This window comes from Phragmites australis, chromosome 17 (genome assembly GCF_958298935.1).
Source record: "Phragmites australis chromosome 17, lpPhrAust1.1, whole genome shotgun sequence".
Taxonomy (NCBI): domain Eukaryota; kingdom Viridiplantae; phylum Streptophyta; class Magnoliopsida; order Poales; family Poaceae; genus Phragmites; species Phragmites australis.
Genome location: NC_084937.1, coordinates 28,384,675 through 28,400,057, shown reverse-complemented (window position 1 = coordinate 28,400,057; position 15,383 = coordinate 28,384,675). Strand labels below are relative to the sequence as shown.

The 15,383-nt window shown below is 46.4% G+C and overlaps 2 protein-coding genes across 3 annotated transcripts; both read left to right on the top strand.

Moving 5' to 3' along the window:
• The first annotated feature begins 537 nt into the window (after positions 1-537).
• Positions 538-4,406, top strand: LOC133897704 (flap endonuclease GEN-like 1). 2 transcript variants are annotated; one of them, XM_062338512.1, is made up of 8 exons: positions 538-910; positions 1,196-1,396; positions 1,787-1,957; positions 2,049-2,230; positions 2,333-2,579; positions 2,876-2,987; positions 3,113-3,624; positions 3,974-4,406. In XM_062338512.1, the coding sequence occupies exons 1-8, from the start codon at positions 707-709 to the stop codon at positions 4,238-4,240; spliced, it is 1,896 nt and encodes a 631-aa protein (XP_062194496.1). In that variant the 5' UTR covers positions 538-706; the 3' UTR covers positions 4,241-4,406. The 2 variants fall into 2 exon arrangements, with proteins under 2 accessions (XP_062194496.1, XP_062194494.1); XM_062338510.1 differs by having other exon boundaries at positions 2,870-2,987.
• Positions 4,407-7,929: 3,523 nt separating this feature from the next.
• Positions 7,930-8,869, top strand: LOC133897861 (ethylene-responsive transcription factor 4-like). The gene has a single exon (XM_062338690.1). It carries the CDS (start codon positions 7,997-7,999, stop codon positions 8,675-8,677), a length of 681 nt encoding a protein of 226 aa, XP_062194674.1. The 5' UTR covers positions 7,930-7,996; the 3' UTR covers positions 8,678-8,869.
• The last annotated feature ends 6,514 nt before the right edge of the window (positions 8,870-15,383 follow it).

Sequence of the window (15,383 nt, the reverse complement as noted above, 5' to 3'; positions counted from 1 at the left end):
CTGAATATGGCACTGTAGCCCATATTTGAGATCTCATATATCGAATATGGCATGTACCGGCACATGAGGTTCCCGACATAAAATGACAACATAAAAGTGCCCGTAGTCGGTATATGCTACATTTGGCATACAAGGTGCCGAATACGGCACGTAGCCTATATTCGGCAGTTCATTTACTGAATACGCCTAATTTTCGATATATGAGGTTATATCATATTTGGCACATCGTGTGTTGAATATGGTCAGGCTCGCGTTTATTCGACGTACGAAATACTGTAAGTCAGTTTTTAATAAATAAGATGTCAAATACGAATACTAAAATTATAAATATGATAATATATTATCTATTTTAATAAATATGATCACATATGTTATTAAATTTTAGATTTTGGGCCGCGAAATACTGAAGGCAATAGCGCTTCTCTGTCTCTCCTTCAAAAAGGAAAAGGAGAGGAGGGACGAAAACGGCCAGGCCCACCTGCAATGGCACGACGGGCCCGCGAGTTTAACGGGAGACCCAACCCACGACTGCACGAGGCAGCCCATTAGCCACCGCGAGGCACGCGAGTTGCCAAGGCCAGCACCACGGCACCGCCTACGAGCGCCGGAGCAGCGCTCCCACGGTCCCACCCCTAAACCTTCTGCCACGACCAACGCCGCGGCCGACCGAGCCCGTCGCTGCCTCGCCGCCGGCGGGAGAAGAGAGATGGGCGTGGGGGGCAGCTTCTGGGACCTCCTGAAGCCCTACGCGCGCCACGAGGGCGCGGGGTACCTCCGCGGCCGCCGCGTCGCCGTCGATCTCTCCTTCTGGGTCGTCTCCCACAGCACCGCCATCCTGGCGCGCTCGCCGCGGGCGCGGAAGCCCCACCTCCGCAACACCTTTTTCCGCACCCTCTCCCTCTTCGCCAAGGTTCGGTTGGTTGCCCCCGCTTCCCCTCCCTCCGCCTCCTTCCCTCGGTTCCCCTCCCCCCTTCTTGTTTCTGACTGCCGCCCGTTTCTCGATTTGAATTGGTGTGTGGTGTCCTGGCCTGGCCTTATGCGATTCTGCACTGTGCAGTTACTACTTTGTGTTCCCAAAGATTTAATCTTGTTGGGATTAGTTACTGTTATGTGCTCGATTTCTTTAGTGCCCGGGCTCTGTCTTGCAAGTTGGATTCACCCATTCCGTTGCTTTGAATCTACAAAAATGCTGCAGATGGGTGCTTTCCCGGTGTTCGTGGTGGATGGCGAGCCGTCGCCGCTCAAGTCGCAGGCGAGGGCTGCGCGCTTCTTCCGAGGCTCTGGGATGGACCTGGCCGCATTGCCGAGCACAGGGACGGAGGCGGAGTCCAGTGCGGCCACGGCACCGGTTAAAGGGCGGAATGCTGCTGTCACGCGATACGTGGAGGAGTGCGTGGTGAGTTCCCGTATGTTGGCAATGTTGTGATCCTTTGTGCAATCTAGGGTTTAATTTGGTTATTAGGTCTTGCGGAACATCTGGTTGGTCAAATAGCTCAGGAGATTCACAAACCACTGTAACATCCTAATCCAAATCCAACACCAGAACCTCGCTTCCCTCCATTTCTGGCTTCTTGCTAGATACACCAGAAATCTTTCCAGTAGTGGCTCTCTTCCATTTGACCAAGTAATAAGGGTGACCATGCCTTATGATGCCCTTATCTTAATTCGGTTGAATTGAACGGAATTCATATGGGTCATAAAGAAGCAATGGTTTAAATAGAGATGACTCCACCTCATGTAAATATATGCCTTGTCTGTAAGTCGGTTAATTTTCTGTAATTTTTAGGAACTGCTTGAATATCTTGGAATGCCTGTACTGCGGGCAAATGGTGAAGCTGAAGCCCTTTGCGCTCTGTTGAATAACGAAGGTCATGTAGATGCATGCATCACTGCAGACAGTGATGCTTTCCTCTTTGGTGCTAAGACTGTCATAAAGGTCCTCCAATCTAATTGTAAGGTAAGTAACCTACCGTAGATCTGTAACCCCAGCAAATGATTTGCTTCATTACCCCTGCACTATGGTGTCATGATCAGCAACTTTTCTGCAGGAACCTTTTGAGTGCTACAACATAGCAGACATTGAATCTGGTCTTGGATTGAAGAGGAAACAAATGATAGCCATGGCCCTTCTTATTGGCAGTGACCATGATTTGCATGGGGTGCCTGGTTTTGGTGTTGAGACTGCACTTCGGTTTGTGCAGTTATTTGATGAAGATTGCATTTTAGAAAAGTATGTATCCTACTGCAGTGTGAAATTCTTGTACTTTTTAGCAGAATGATCTTCCCTGGTATTGCATTTCATAAGTTTATCATCTTATCTATTATTCTGCAGGTTATATGAAATTGGTAGAGGGGTTTATCCATTCCTTGAAGGATTTGACAAGCCACATATTGATGATCTTCCATCACCGTCCACAAAAAGCCCAATTGTGAGATCACCGCACTGCTCACATTGTGGTCACCCAGGCAGCAAGAAAAATCATAGCAAGGTTGGGTGCAATTATTGCTTAGTGGAAGCATTAGAGAATTGCATAGAAAAACCAGCTGGGTTCAAATGTGAATGTCCTAGTTGTGACGAGGTAGTCTAACTTTTTCTATAGTATAGCATTTTTTGTGGTAGTTTTTGTCAGAGATCCTGTGAGCTACCGAAGTTTCTTAATATTTATTTCAAATTCGTACTCTTGTTCTTGTACCCACCGGCTTTTGTATTAATTTATTTAACCAAACTTTGAGGATTCTGATGCCTTCTGTTCATAAGATATTATATGTTTTACCTGTTCAATTCCCTTTAATGGTTTATGTTGGATTTTATCTCAATATTAACAGTAACTTTGTCATGAAATATGAATGTTATGCATGCAATCTAAAGGAGCAGAGAAGACATGAAAATTGGCAAATCAAGGTCTGCAAAAGAATAGCTGCTGAGACAAATTTTCCGAATGAGGAGATCATTAAATTGTATTTAAGTGATAACAATTTGGATAAAGGTAAAGTCAGTATGGCAAAGCATTAAAATAAGGAATTCTGCTTATTCATGTTTTCTTTTAACGGTGGTCTTAATAGTTTGACCTTGTTGATATCTTCTAAGTGAAACTCATTGTCCTGTTTGCAGAAAATGGTGTTCCCTTGCTTAGTTGGAATAAGCCTGATGTCGAAGCTTTGATTGACTTCTTAACTTATAAGCAGAACTGGGAGCCATCTTATATTCGGCAAATGATGCTTCCTATGTTATCGACCATATATTTACGTGAGGTGGCGTCATCGCCATCTAAACCTTTGCTTCTTTATGACCAATATGAGTTCCATTCAATTCAACGGATTAAAATAAGGCATGGTTACCCTTATTACTTGGTCAGATGGATGAGAGCTACTCATGGTATGATTTCAAATGTATCCACCAAGAAGCCAGAAATGGAAGGGGAGGTGAGTAGCGAGGTAGTGGTGTTGGACGATGATGACGACGAGGATGCTACAGTAGTTAATGAATCTCCTGAGTTGTTAGACGAGCCAGATGCTCCACAAGTGCTAACTGATAATAACTGCTCCTTTTTATTGACTGATGAAGACATTCAACTTGTCAGTGCTGCATTTCCTAGGGAAACAGCAAGATTTCAGGAAGAACAGGTGGGCATTGGTTGTTTTCTTCACTATGATGATTTAAAATATGCATTACACTTCCAGGACACTTTTAACTCTTTGTTCCAGAAATCATTTTCTTGTAAAAGGGTCTGGGTCTGCAATTTGTTTATCTTAAAACGTAGACCCAAGTTTTAGTTATGTCTTTGTGCATTTGGTCTTGTTAGAGCGTTCCGAGCTATCTGGGTAGGTTAGACAGTAGTGATGCCATATGAAATGTAAGCATACATGTATTTAGGTTAACAATGCATGTAGATGGCTTCTAATTTAGGCCCTGATTGCCATGTTTATGTCTAATTTGGGTTCACTGCAGCTAACACACGCTTAATTGTTGCAGAGGCTGAAAGAAGCAGAATCAAGAGCACGAAAATCCAAATTGAACTTAGCAAATAGCGTGTGCGAAACACCTAAAGGCCCAAGACCTAGCGGAGCTCAGCTTAGCATCAAGGACTTCTACCGCTCGAAGAAAGGCCTGAACATCGAATCTGGGAAGGAGACGGTTGGAGAAGGCCACACATCGAAGGAAGCCTCACGAAAATCCTCAGATAGAGACCTCAACGAGAAGCTGCCCAAGTCTGTTCGACGCCGCCTCCTTTTCGACTGACAGAAAGCCGGCCTGTGGTCAGCCTCGCAATATTTCTGCCACTGTTGTACATGATATAGTGAATGTCTTAATCTTTTGGCCGGCGTAAATTATGTGGCCATTTTTGTACAGAGAACAACATCATGTTTTTTATCTGAGGAAATGAAACAGATGTTTTTCAAATTGATTCAGGATTGTTGCCGCTTCGGGGCTTAGCTAGAGTTTTTATGTTTCTCTTCTATTATGTTTATCTTCTATTTGCCGAAGCCTGATTGCCTGAACACATAGTAAGAAGCCTATGATACCCTGGATAGCGACATCGATGATAGTATCTTCGCTCAAACCCTTCGTCTGCCAGTGATCATGCACAAATCGATGCATATAGTTCTGCAGCGTGTCTGCTGGCTATTGCTTGACTACGAAGAGGTCACCGATTGTGATCTTCTCTACTCGATTGCCTTAAAAATTACTATAAAGGGCATTACGCAACTGCTCTCATGAGTAAATGGATCTTAGAGGTAAAGTGGAGTACCACAACCTTGCTATCCCCTTGACCGCCAAAACAAAGGTCTTCGTCAGCGTTGTGTCATCTCCCCCAATGGATTCAACTGCTGCCTTGAAACTCATAATGAATTCCTTTAGATATGACTCCCCATCAAACATCATCACCCTCGGTATCTTGAAGCCTGAAGGGTATGGCTGGTTTTGTAAGCTGACGGAGAGTGATGATTCTAGATCTCCAGTGCCTGGCCTATGCTGGAGGTCTTGCACTAGCCATACTGTAAATGCTGACGGAGTGATCATGAGGGTCTGCTCGCCCCTCGGCTGCAACTTGTTGATTTCTTCTTGTATTTTGTCCAAAGTTCTTCTGGCCTTGTCAGATTGACGGTGATACTCAGTGGCCTTCCGACTCACTATCGAGCCATCCAGCGTACGCTTTTTCTACGCAATTTGTCTCTCCAATTCTTTGGTTTCTAGCCTAGCCGCCCTTTCTTCCTCAGTTTCTTCTTTTTCGTCTTCGTACTCTCCCAAGCTATCGAAGTCATCAAGCTCTTCAACAAGATGTGTCTTCCCCTTTCTTCTGCCGAAGCTTCAAAGCAGGCACAAGGGTTAGCTTCTACCCTTCGTATTGTTGCATTTGCATCTTCCTAGAGAGCTTCTTTGTGATGAGCTTCGCCATCGCCTGAGACCACCACATTCACACCATCATGTCCCTGTTGGTTGCCGTTAGCTCCACTAATCGAAGTGTTGACCGGCTCCGACACCACCGAAGGGTGTGTTTCGTCCAAAGCCCCCACTAGAATCAGTTGCTCCGGCAATGTTGTTGATGTACCAAGTGGATTCGACTTGTTTTTGGGTGGCATGACTTCGGAATGTTCGGTCCTCACGGATGGCACCAACTGTTAGGAACTAGGGTTACAGAACACGAGGACAGACCTTTGGCTTCTTAGAGAGAACCAAAGGCTTTCTAATGTGGCACACGCTTATGGAAAATTATGCAACATCGTTAATATCATTTGTCTTTTCAGTTATAGAATCTACCTATTTATAGCCCGTACTCAATCACTTCTAGTTATAATTTATAACTTTACTCCTCTATCTGTCATATTTCCGGCATATTCGAGGGTATTTTAGTACAATCCTAAATACATTAGCACATTTACAACTGTACCCTTCACTATCCTTGGATTCCAGCGAACCCGCCCCTTCGCCCGAGCTTCCGAGTGTCTATTGCAGATGGGACCTTCGATGTACGTACCTTTAGTTGGCTTCATCGTGGCGTCACGAATTGGCTTTCGGTTGACCTTCCGAAGGCCCACTAGAGGCTTCGCCTGTGATGATAGCTTTGGCGCTCTCTTCGGGGGATTTCCTCGCGGCGACGTGGGGAGGCCTTCAATCGGACTCTGGAGGACTTAGTCGCTTGCCCAAAGGGTCCATTTGTCATCAAGCATTTTCTGAAATAACACAAATGTATACTTTGTTAGTAAATAATGTTTACCCGGGATCTTTAACTCACATTCCAAAAGGGGCTTGTGAGACCATTCCCTAACACATATGTCGCATAATTCTCATTGTCATTACAAATATGATTAGGTTCGTATGTCATGGAGAAAGCAAAGCATATTATCACTACCAGTTGAAGGGCATTCTCAGTAGTGGTTCATCTTCTTATGTACTGCATATGCCCTATTCACACATTCGACAATACTAAAGAAACCTTGATATGTCAGTGTGTCATGGCTACAAGAGGTGATTTTTTTAATTGATTTCTTTTAGCCAATTTATTCCATTGGATGCTCAAGACTGTATTTCTCACGCAATAGGTTAGAAGAGGTTGGCAGCAGCCGCGAGAGCATTCATGAAGCAGTCATGCCCAACCGAATTAAATCCTAAGCTTACTTTGAAATTCCTTGAACTTCCATTGAGGTAAGTGCACAAACCTGTTTAGCTCAACTAGCATGATAGGGAAATGTCTTGACAAAATTTGTATGCTTGCAGCCACGAAATGTTGAAACAATATCTAAGTCATATTTCTACTCTTTAAGCAATGAAAGTCTATGGAATGCCAGGGGTATCATTAAAAATCGTACGTACACCGAGTGTACCCTTCTGTTGCAGGAGAGATTCTATGGCATAAGATTGGGAAACACAAGATTGATTTATCATAGAATGACAGTTTCACTACTTATGATATTAAGATATTTAATGGGACGTTTTCATCATAAAAAACCTTCACAACAGTTTACAATAGGCCGGTCAGGTTCATATAAGTTGAGAAAGTCTTTGGAGAGAGATTTTATCACTATTGCAGATTGAGTCCCGTCAAAGTTTTCTTCCCATGGCTGCGAGGTTCCCTATCTTCGAGAGTTTGATGAGTTGTTGAGAAATATAGAAAACAATGAGTTGGCAGAGAGTTTCCATGATTGAATAGGGCACCATCGGTTCCTAAAACCTCCCATAGTTAAGGGTGACTGTGTTATCAGGCATACACAATGCTTGCCAGTCGTATGACTTAGGAGATGATGTTGCGGTATTCAAAATAGCCTTGCGGGAGCAGTGTGACATTGTTGGATGGATCAGAGGAGAGATGCGTTCACAAAACTCGATGATTGTTGATGTGTTCAGGTTTAAAAGCAAGAATGTGGAGAAGGAAGCTAAGGACAAACATCCACATGTTGAACAAGCTAAAATTATTGAATCTGGAGACTATGACAAATTGCCACAGCTTGAAAATTATGAAGATCATTTGGAGTCATTTGTTGAGTACATGCGCACAAATTTGTTGAGCCTCTAACACCGGAAGATGACAAGGCTTCACTTCATCGAGCACAAGTGCACGACAAGCTAGTGTGGTGCTATAAAAAAACCGCAGAACACGGGTGGGCAATCATGTGGGCAATAAACACGAAGATTTGAACTCACTAAACAACATTCTGTTCGCATCCAAATGGCCAATAATTGCATGCGGTTAACTTGTTAATCGAGAAGCGGCATGTCCATGTCACGCCAATCCGACCAGGAGCTAGTAGCTCGTCGCAAGGCGTCATGCGCAAACGAACCAGGGAAACGACAAAGTCATCGAAGGAAATTGAGCTAAGTTGTAGATACCTTCCCACTCTTTGGTGGACTTGCACACATGTTTTCCTTCAGCTGTATATATACGCACGAGGTGAGAAAAGATAGCAGGAGTGTGAACTCGATCGAGACAATATCGCTAGGCGCTCTCGAGGTAGCTCCACCTAGCTAGATCGCTATATATCCGACGAGGACGCGCGCATGGCGGCACAGGAGAGCGGCAGGACAGCCACTGCGACCGCCGCGGCAGCGTGCCGCGAGCGCCGCTTCGTTGGCGTCCGGCAGCGGCCGTCGGGGCGGTGGGTCGCGGAGATCAAAGATTCGGCGCAGCACGGCCGCCTGTGGCTCGGCACGTTCGACACGGCCGAGGAGGCGGCGCGCGCCTACGACGAGGCGGCCCGTGCGCTGCGCGGGGAGAACACGCGCACCAACTTCGCGGACCGCGGCCGGCATGGATCAGCCGGGGTGGCCAGGGCCAGGCTGAGCAAGAACCTGCAGCATGTCATGGCGCGGGCGGCCGCCGCGGGCAGGGCCACGGCATCGGCATGCGCCGCGGTGGGCGAACAGTTCGCACTCGCCGCGGTGTTCCGGCACTGGCAGCAGCCGACCCTCGCGCCGCCTCAGCAGTGCGGCGGCGCTGAGGCCGAGACCATGCACGTGAAGCGCGCGGTGCAGCCGAGCTTCGTCGTGCCGAGGCGGACGGAGGCGCCGCCGTCGCCATCGGTGCTTGAAGCTGGAGACATTATTTGGGGCGCTGACGACGTCGACGAGGCCGTGGAGACGGGCGTCCAGGAGGGGTCTTTCAATGTGTCCTCGTCTGTGATCGTGCCGCCCTCGTTTAGCGCAGCTTCGTCGGAGTCTTTCAGCCTCGAGGACTTGTAGCTAGTGGAACTGGAACTGTAGAAGAAACGTCTCTTGCACCGTCTTGGTTCGTTCGTGTAGATATTGCGCAGACGACGTGCTGCCTGTGCCCTGTGTGGCTGTGTTGCATGCTGTACTTCCCAAGGAAGAGATGTTCAGGCTCAGTGGAACAAATTAAAGCACGATGATCAAGTTCAATTAATCAGATATATAGCATCATTATCTCGCTCACATGTACTAAAAATCAAAATACAAACTAGCAAAGGAACGCATGGCATGCCTGTAACTGAACTTTGGATAGCACCTACTCTCTTCTTTCTGATGTAATCGTCCACATGTGGGCTGTGGCTTTCAAAAGAAAATATGCAGCAGGCCGCTTCCGTTCTCCAGCATATTAAGATCGACTGGGCTCATCTGGGCTGACTGGACATATCTGCTGCCAGCCTTAAACGGCCCATGTTTATTTTTCGTCCCAAGACCGGCTCACGTAAATTAGACCTTCAAATTTTTTTACAACCCCCCCCCCCCCTCTCTCTCTCTCTCTCTAAAAAAGCGACACATATGGTTCATACTCCGCAATATGGTTCAGGATGGTGATCAGATTAAAGTGATAACCGAACTCTCTGACATTCAGCCAGAAAAACTTCTAGTCTCAAAAAAAGAAAAACACTTGGAGAACTCAACACATTCACGGTAAGAACGAAGCGGTGTATCCACGAAAACATCTCCGGCATCAATCGCTGTCCCAGGGCCTCCACAACGTGGAAGAATATACGGCGTGAAGCTGCAGTCGCCGTCACCTGTCACCACCGTGTCCCTGGAACCGCCTGCAAGATCACGCCCAATCTGCGATCTGTGCATGAGTATCCTGCAGCGAGATGCCAATCTGCGGGACGAACAGTTACTCGCTTTACGAAACGCCAAGAACTAAGAAGAATCGCGGGCGGCATGTGGTTGCAATCTGCAGCGTTATAACCGAGCGAGCTTGAGTGAAACAATGTGATGCTGGGCTGTGTTAAGGAGTGCGGTGCACTCGTCGTTGAGATGATCTCTGCTCTGTGTTGATTAACAATGACAGGAGACCAGCAGCCAGCCTAGTTGTCTTACAAAACTGCATGCACCCAGCCTTTGTTTCATTAGCAAGCGTCCAAATCCGATTCGCTGTCATAGCCATATGCATCGTCGTAGAGTCATTATCATCGGTAGTCACACCCTGAATTCAGAAGTATCCGATTCTGAGACGGTCTAGTTTTCTCTTTTCAACAACACTTGTTTACAAGATCGTGGACGAGTTTTTCTATGAAACAGGCACTTAATTACGAGATCATGGGATCAATCATGACTGCGATGCGAGCCGCTCATTGGCAGGAGCTGGAATATTTCTGGGACCCGTGAGATCATCTTCAGATGTGTCGAGAGAAGTCAAGCCGAGAAGCTAAATTGCAGGCGATCAGTGACTTCGATTCGCACAATATAGTGGTCGTGTAAAGTACCTACCTAGGTCAACTATTGCCCTACAAATAATCTTCTTGGACTTTATGCGACTTATCAAGAACTAGAAAGGGCAGGTTGGTGTACAACGCTATAGGAGGTTACAGTTGAGTTGTATTAATATAGTCGAGAACAAGTTGTATCAATATATTCAAGAGTCAAGATGTTGAGATGAGTACTGCTCGAGCGCCTTCAAAACCTAGAATTGTGATGAGGGTAATGTGGGTTTAGAGCTCTTGAAGGGCCAAATCTCAGTGCCATAATAATGAAGGTTAATAATTGTAGGCATTTGTTGAGCACAATGTTCACTCTTCCGTTCTGTAACACTCCACATTTAGTTTTAAAAAAAGCATTTGGAAAGGAGGACAGTTAGTGTGTGAAGCCCACACTGATGGCCGCTCCCGCACCTTACTTTCCCCGCAGAAGCGCCCCACCCCCTCCGCACCATGGCCGTTCTAGCCCCGGCGACCCCAGCTGTGCTCGCTGAGACTATCCGGTCTCGACGAGACTCCGCCGGCTAGCCTCCTCCCGCTGTTGCCGCTGCTCTCATTCCTAATCCACCATCTGCCAGTGCCAGTCTTATATTTTAATGGTTCAGAGCGAAACTAAAAATAGATCTTATTAAACATAAATTTTAAAATATTTATATATTACTTGCAGATACAATATTTTGGTACTAAAAATGTGTTACCTCTAACGGTGATATATTAAAAAATTAAAATTATAATATATAGACTACTAAGAAAAGCATTTTACATGTAGAGATCATCTAAAATAATTTCTTCTAACATTTATATTAGAGCAAGAATTCGTCTTGCCCCAGCAAGTATAACGAGAGTTTCTTCTAAAGAGGAGACTTAAGCTTGGAGACGAAGTTTGAGAGGAAGTAACACCATGAGTATATTGATGATAGAAAAATGTATCATTCTGAGAGGAGTATCACAACGTTCATTGTGATGTGTATTCTTTTCCGCTGTGCCCCTCCTTTGCCCAGAGGAGCATGGCCTCCTATTTATAGGGTCATGTATAGCTTGACATACAAGTTATTATAATGTAAAAATATCCGGGATCTGATCAAATTACTGAGACTTATTTCGGATAACTACCTTCTATCCTGTTGGGAGATAAATATCCACCGTGGTAATTATCGTAGTGCCTGCCCCCTGAAGGGGCGAGCTGGTCGCCAATTGTGGCCCGATGCCGCACTGTCAGGGGTGTCAGGATAGCCCTCATCACGCCGGCGTGTCAGAGTAGCGTCCATTAGCCTAGGCCTTTAATACTGATCACTTCCTTGCAGGCAAAGCATGACTGGCACTCCCCTTTCGGCAGATCTTCCTAGGGTCTGCTGACTCACCCCGCTGCCTTCGGGAAGGTAGCCCGATCATCCCGAGGTAGAGGCCTCCGGAGGCATGGAACAGGGAGGTAAAGGCTTTGTAAACAGCCATCCTTTAGGTTTGAAAAAACTTGGCCAAGCATCCTAGGTTTTATGGATGTCGTTCAAGCGGCTTGGGGATCTCAACAGCAACAGACAAACCCAATGCGTCATTTGGCTGCCAAACTACGTGCAACGACAAAGGTACTTCAAGCTTGGAGCAAGCAACTCATTAGTGATGTGCGGCTACAACTAACTATAGGAAACCATATGATACTCCAGTTAGACATAACTCAAGAGATTAGGATGCTCACGACGGAGGAGGTTTCCCTCCGCAACAACATGAAGCTACAAGCCCTAGGCCTAGCAGCCATAGAAAAGACGTGAAAGAGGCAAGCTTCTTGGATTACCTACCTGCCATTTAAAAATGAATGGGCGATGGCAAAAGAATTTCATCCACTCGTTGCAAACTCAACAAGAAATCGCCTCGTCTCATGAGGAGATGGAAGCAACTCTCTACCACCACTACGAGGAGCTCATAGGCACAAAGAAGCGTTGAATGCGCTCTATCAACTGGGATCTCCTCTAGTTACCTCAAGTTGACAACCTAGACCTAGAGGCACTTTCACAGAGGAAGAAGTCTAGCACGCTATACTTGCAATGCCGGTAGAAAAGGCACCTAGGCCAGATGGGTTCACCGGAACTTTCTACAAAATTTGCTGGCTAATCATAAAGGATGACGTGATGGTGGTCTTCCAGTGCATACACAATTTCTTAGCGCATGCCTTTGGAATTCTAAACACTGCCATAATCACCTTGATACCAAACAAGGAGACCCCTGACACTGCAAATGACTTTAGGGCAATTAGTTTGATTCACTCCTTCGCAAAACTACTAGAAAAAGTATTGGTCCTCAGATTATCTAAGACTATTGATTACCTCATTTCCCGCTCACACAGAGCACATGCATTAAGGGTAGGTGTATTCAGGACCACTTTATGCTGGTGCGGAATCGAGCTAGGGCTTATCATTGTAGCAGAAACCCATCCTTAATTGTAAAGCTGGACATTGCAAAAGCCTTTGATTCGGTCTCCACGGAGTACCTCCTTGAGGTCCTACAGGAGAGGGCTTTGTGTGCGATGGCATTACTGAATTGCCATCACACTAGCCTCCTTCTCGTCCTTCATACTACTTAATGGTGCCCTAGGGAAATAGCTACTGCATAGGCGTGGTCTACGACAAGGCGATCCGCTATCGACATACCTCTTCATCCTGGCAATTAACCTACTACAACGCATCTTGGACTTAGCTACTGAGATGGGAAGATTGTCCTGCTTGCAAGGATGATCGACTGCATACACCTATCCTTATATGCAGACGAAGTTTCCCTTTTTCTCAACATGGTGCGGCGCGAGCTTGCAACCCTACTTGCTATCTTATGTGATTTTGGAGACTCCACAGGGTTGCAGGTTAACCTTCAGAAGAGCTCTATTGCTACTATTAGCTTCAAACGCATAGACCTAGATGAGATCCTCCAAATTTTTTCAGGGATAGTGGCAAGCTTACCAATACAATACCTTGGTTTTCCACTTACTTTAGGACGTCTGCACCTAGTGCAGCTACAAACCATACTAGACAAGGATGTTTATCACCTATCCGGCTGGAAGCCGAAACTCCTAACCTCAGCTGGGAGACAGACCTTAGTGAATTCAGTTCTCTCCTCCCTGCCAACTTATCTCCTCACATCCATCAAGCCACCAAAAAAGTTCTACAAAGTGCTAGAAAAATATTGATGTGGTTTCTTATGGGTTGTAAATGAGGAGTGCAGTGGGGTAGCATGTAAGGTTGCATGGAACAAAGTCTGTCAGACGATAGAGAAGGGGGTCTAGGAATTCTAGACCAAAAAAAATTAAGTCAAGCACTTCAATGGTGTATGTGGTTTGAGTGGGACAAGCTGAAGAGCCCTTGGATAGGATACCCGGTGCCATGCTGACTCGAGAGACATGGCTTTATTCCATTCATGCACTAAGATCACCCTTGGTAACAGCAGAAAAACATCTTCTGGTGTGCTAGATGGCTGGACAAGGAGGCCCCAAAAGATATAGCCCTAGCGTTGCACTTGCACTCAATAAGAAAGAATCATGGTTGCAAATGCCTTAGAAGACAACAACTGGATTTGCGATCTCCACCACAATCGGACCACACATTTAATCGATGAATTTGTGCAGATATGGGATAGGATCAGTGAAGTGCACTTAAGCCAAGCGGTGGACACAATAACCTAGACACTTACGCCACATGGATCTTACACTGCGCGATTGGCATATAAAGCTCAATTCGCAGGCTTGCCGAACAAGGGGTACAAGAAACTAATTTGGAAGGTTTGGGCACCACCAAAATGCAAAAAATAAAAATAAAAAAAATTGCATGGCTCCTCATCCAGGACCGGGTATGGATAACATAACGCTTGCAGCTTCGGCATTGCAAGAAACAATATTTCTACCCAGTGTGTATTGTAACCTAGAGACCGTCATCCATCTTTTCGTCAACTGTCTAGCCACTGAACGCCTTTTGTCGCGTATAGCCGAGTGGCTACATCTGCCTTTCTTGCATCCAGATTGTGGATCAACATGGGCTCGATGGAGGCTTGGTGGGTTGGGTGTGTCCACCAACCAAGAAGCTCGCAGAAAGGCGTCAAAACATTGATCATCTTGACACTCTGGGAGTGGTGGAAAGAAAGAAATCGTCAGATCTTTCAAGGTAAAGAACTCATGAAAGACATACTGTTGCATAGGATCCTAGAGGAGGCGATGACTTGAGTTCTAGTGGGTGCTCTTTAATAGTTATTAGAGATAGCTGAGAAAATTCATAATTGTTTGCCCGAATCTCGGGTTGTATGTCAGTATGTCACCTTTTCATAGTTGTTGTTAGAGATATACTGAATGGATCGGACTACGTTGAAAATGTGGAGAAACTATATATCCAGTGAAACCCATTTCTTCCGTGTAATAGTGAAAGTGAACAAGATTTGAAAGTTTTTTTCTTTTTCGAAATGATCAAGTTTAGAAAGTTTAAATGTGAATTGTGATGGGTGACGGCGTTTGCAAATTAAGCACGGCCCCGTATTATTGATGCAGCCGGGGCGGCAGGTGACACGGCTCCCGGTCAAATCACCCCCTGCTCCTCGCCGGCAAGACATGGCTACTTGCCTATCCCACTTAGCCTGCCATTAACTCCAAATCGGCCCCTTAATCAACCACCGCCACTGACGCGTCGCGTCATGACATGGTCCCTGGATACTACTACTACTACTACGAGTAGTTCAGAAGCCGTGCAGGAACCGGTCGGACGATGGTGGATGGAGCCGAGAGGAAGTTAAGGCAGCTCCCCGTCCCATTGGGCCGTCTCCCAACTTGCATGCATGATCGCTGCTGGTTGGTGACGAGTGCGTGGAGGGATGGATAGATCTGCGCCCCGCCCCTGCGCGCGTGCGGCGCGCGGATGCGATGAAAAATAAGTGGGCGAAACCCCGTGCGCGGTGCGCCCCTCCCCTCCCCCCTGCGGTCAATCTGCCGGGTGCCGACACCAACAGAGCTCGCGCGGCCGGCCCACCGTTCGTGCTCACCTGCCGCATTGATGCCATCGCATCGCACGGCCGGCCTGGTCATTGGGTGACAATTCTGTACTCGCTGCTTACTGCTCCGATCCCTCTTGTGCTGCAAGTTGTGAACGCGGCAGACCGATGGAGATGCGAACGACCAACCAGACGATCGAGTCCTAACTCCTACGTACCTGTGTTACATGATCTTGTCGAGGCAGTAGAAAACAATGCTGGAGACGAATCCGATTCTGGACCGGCTGCAA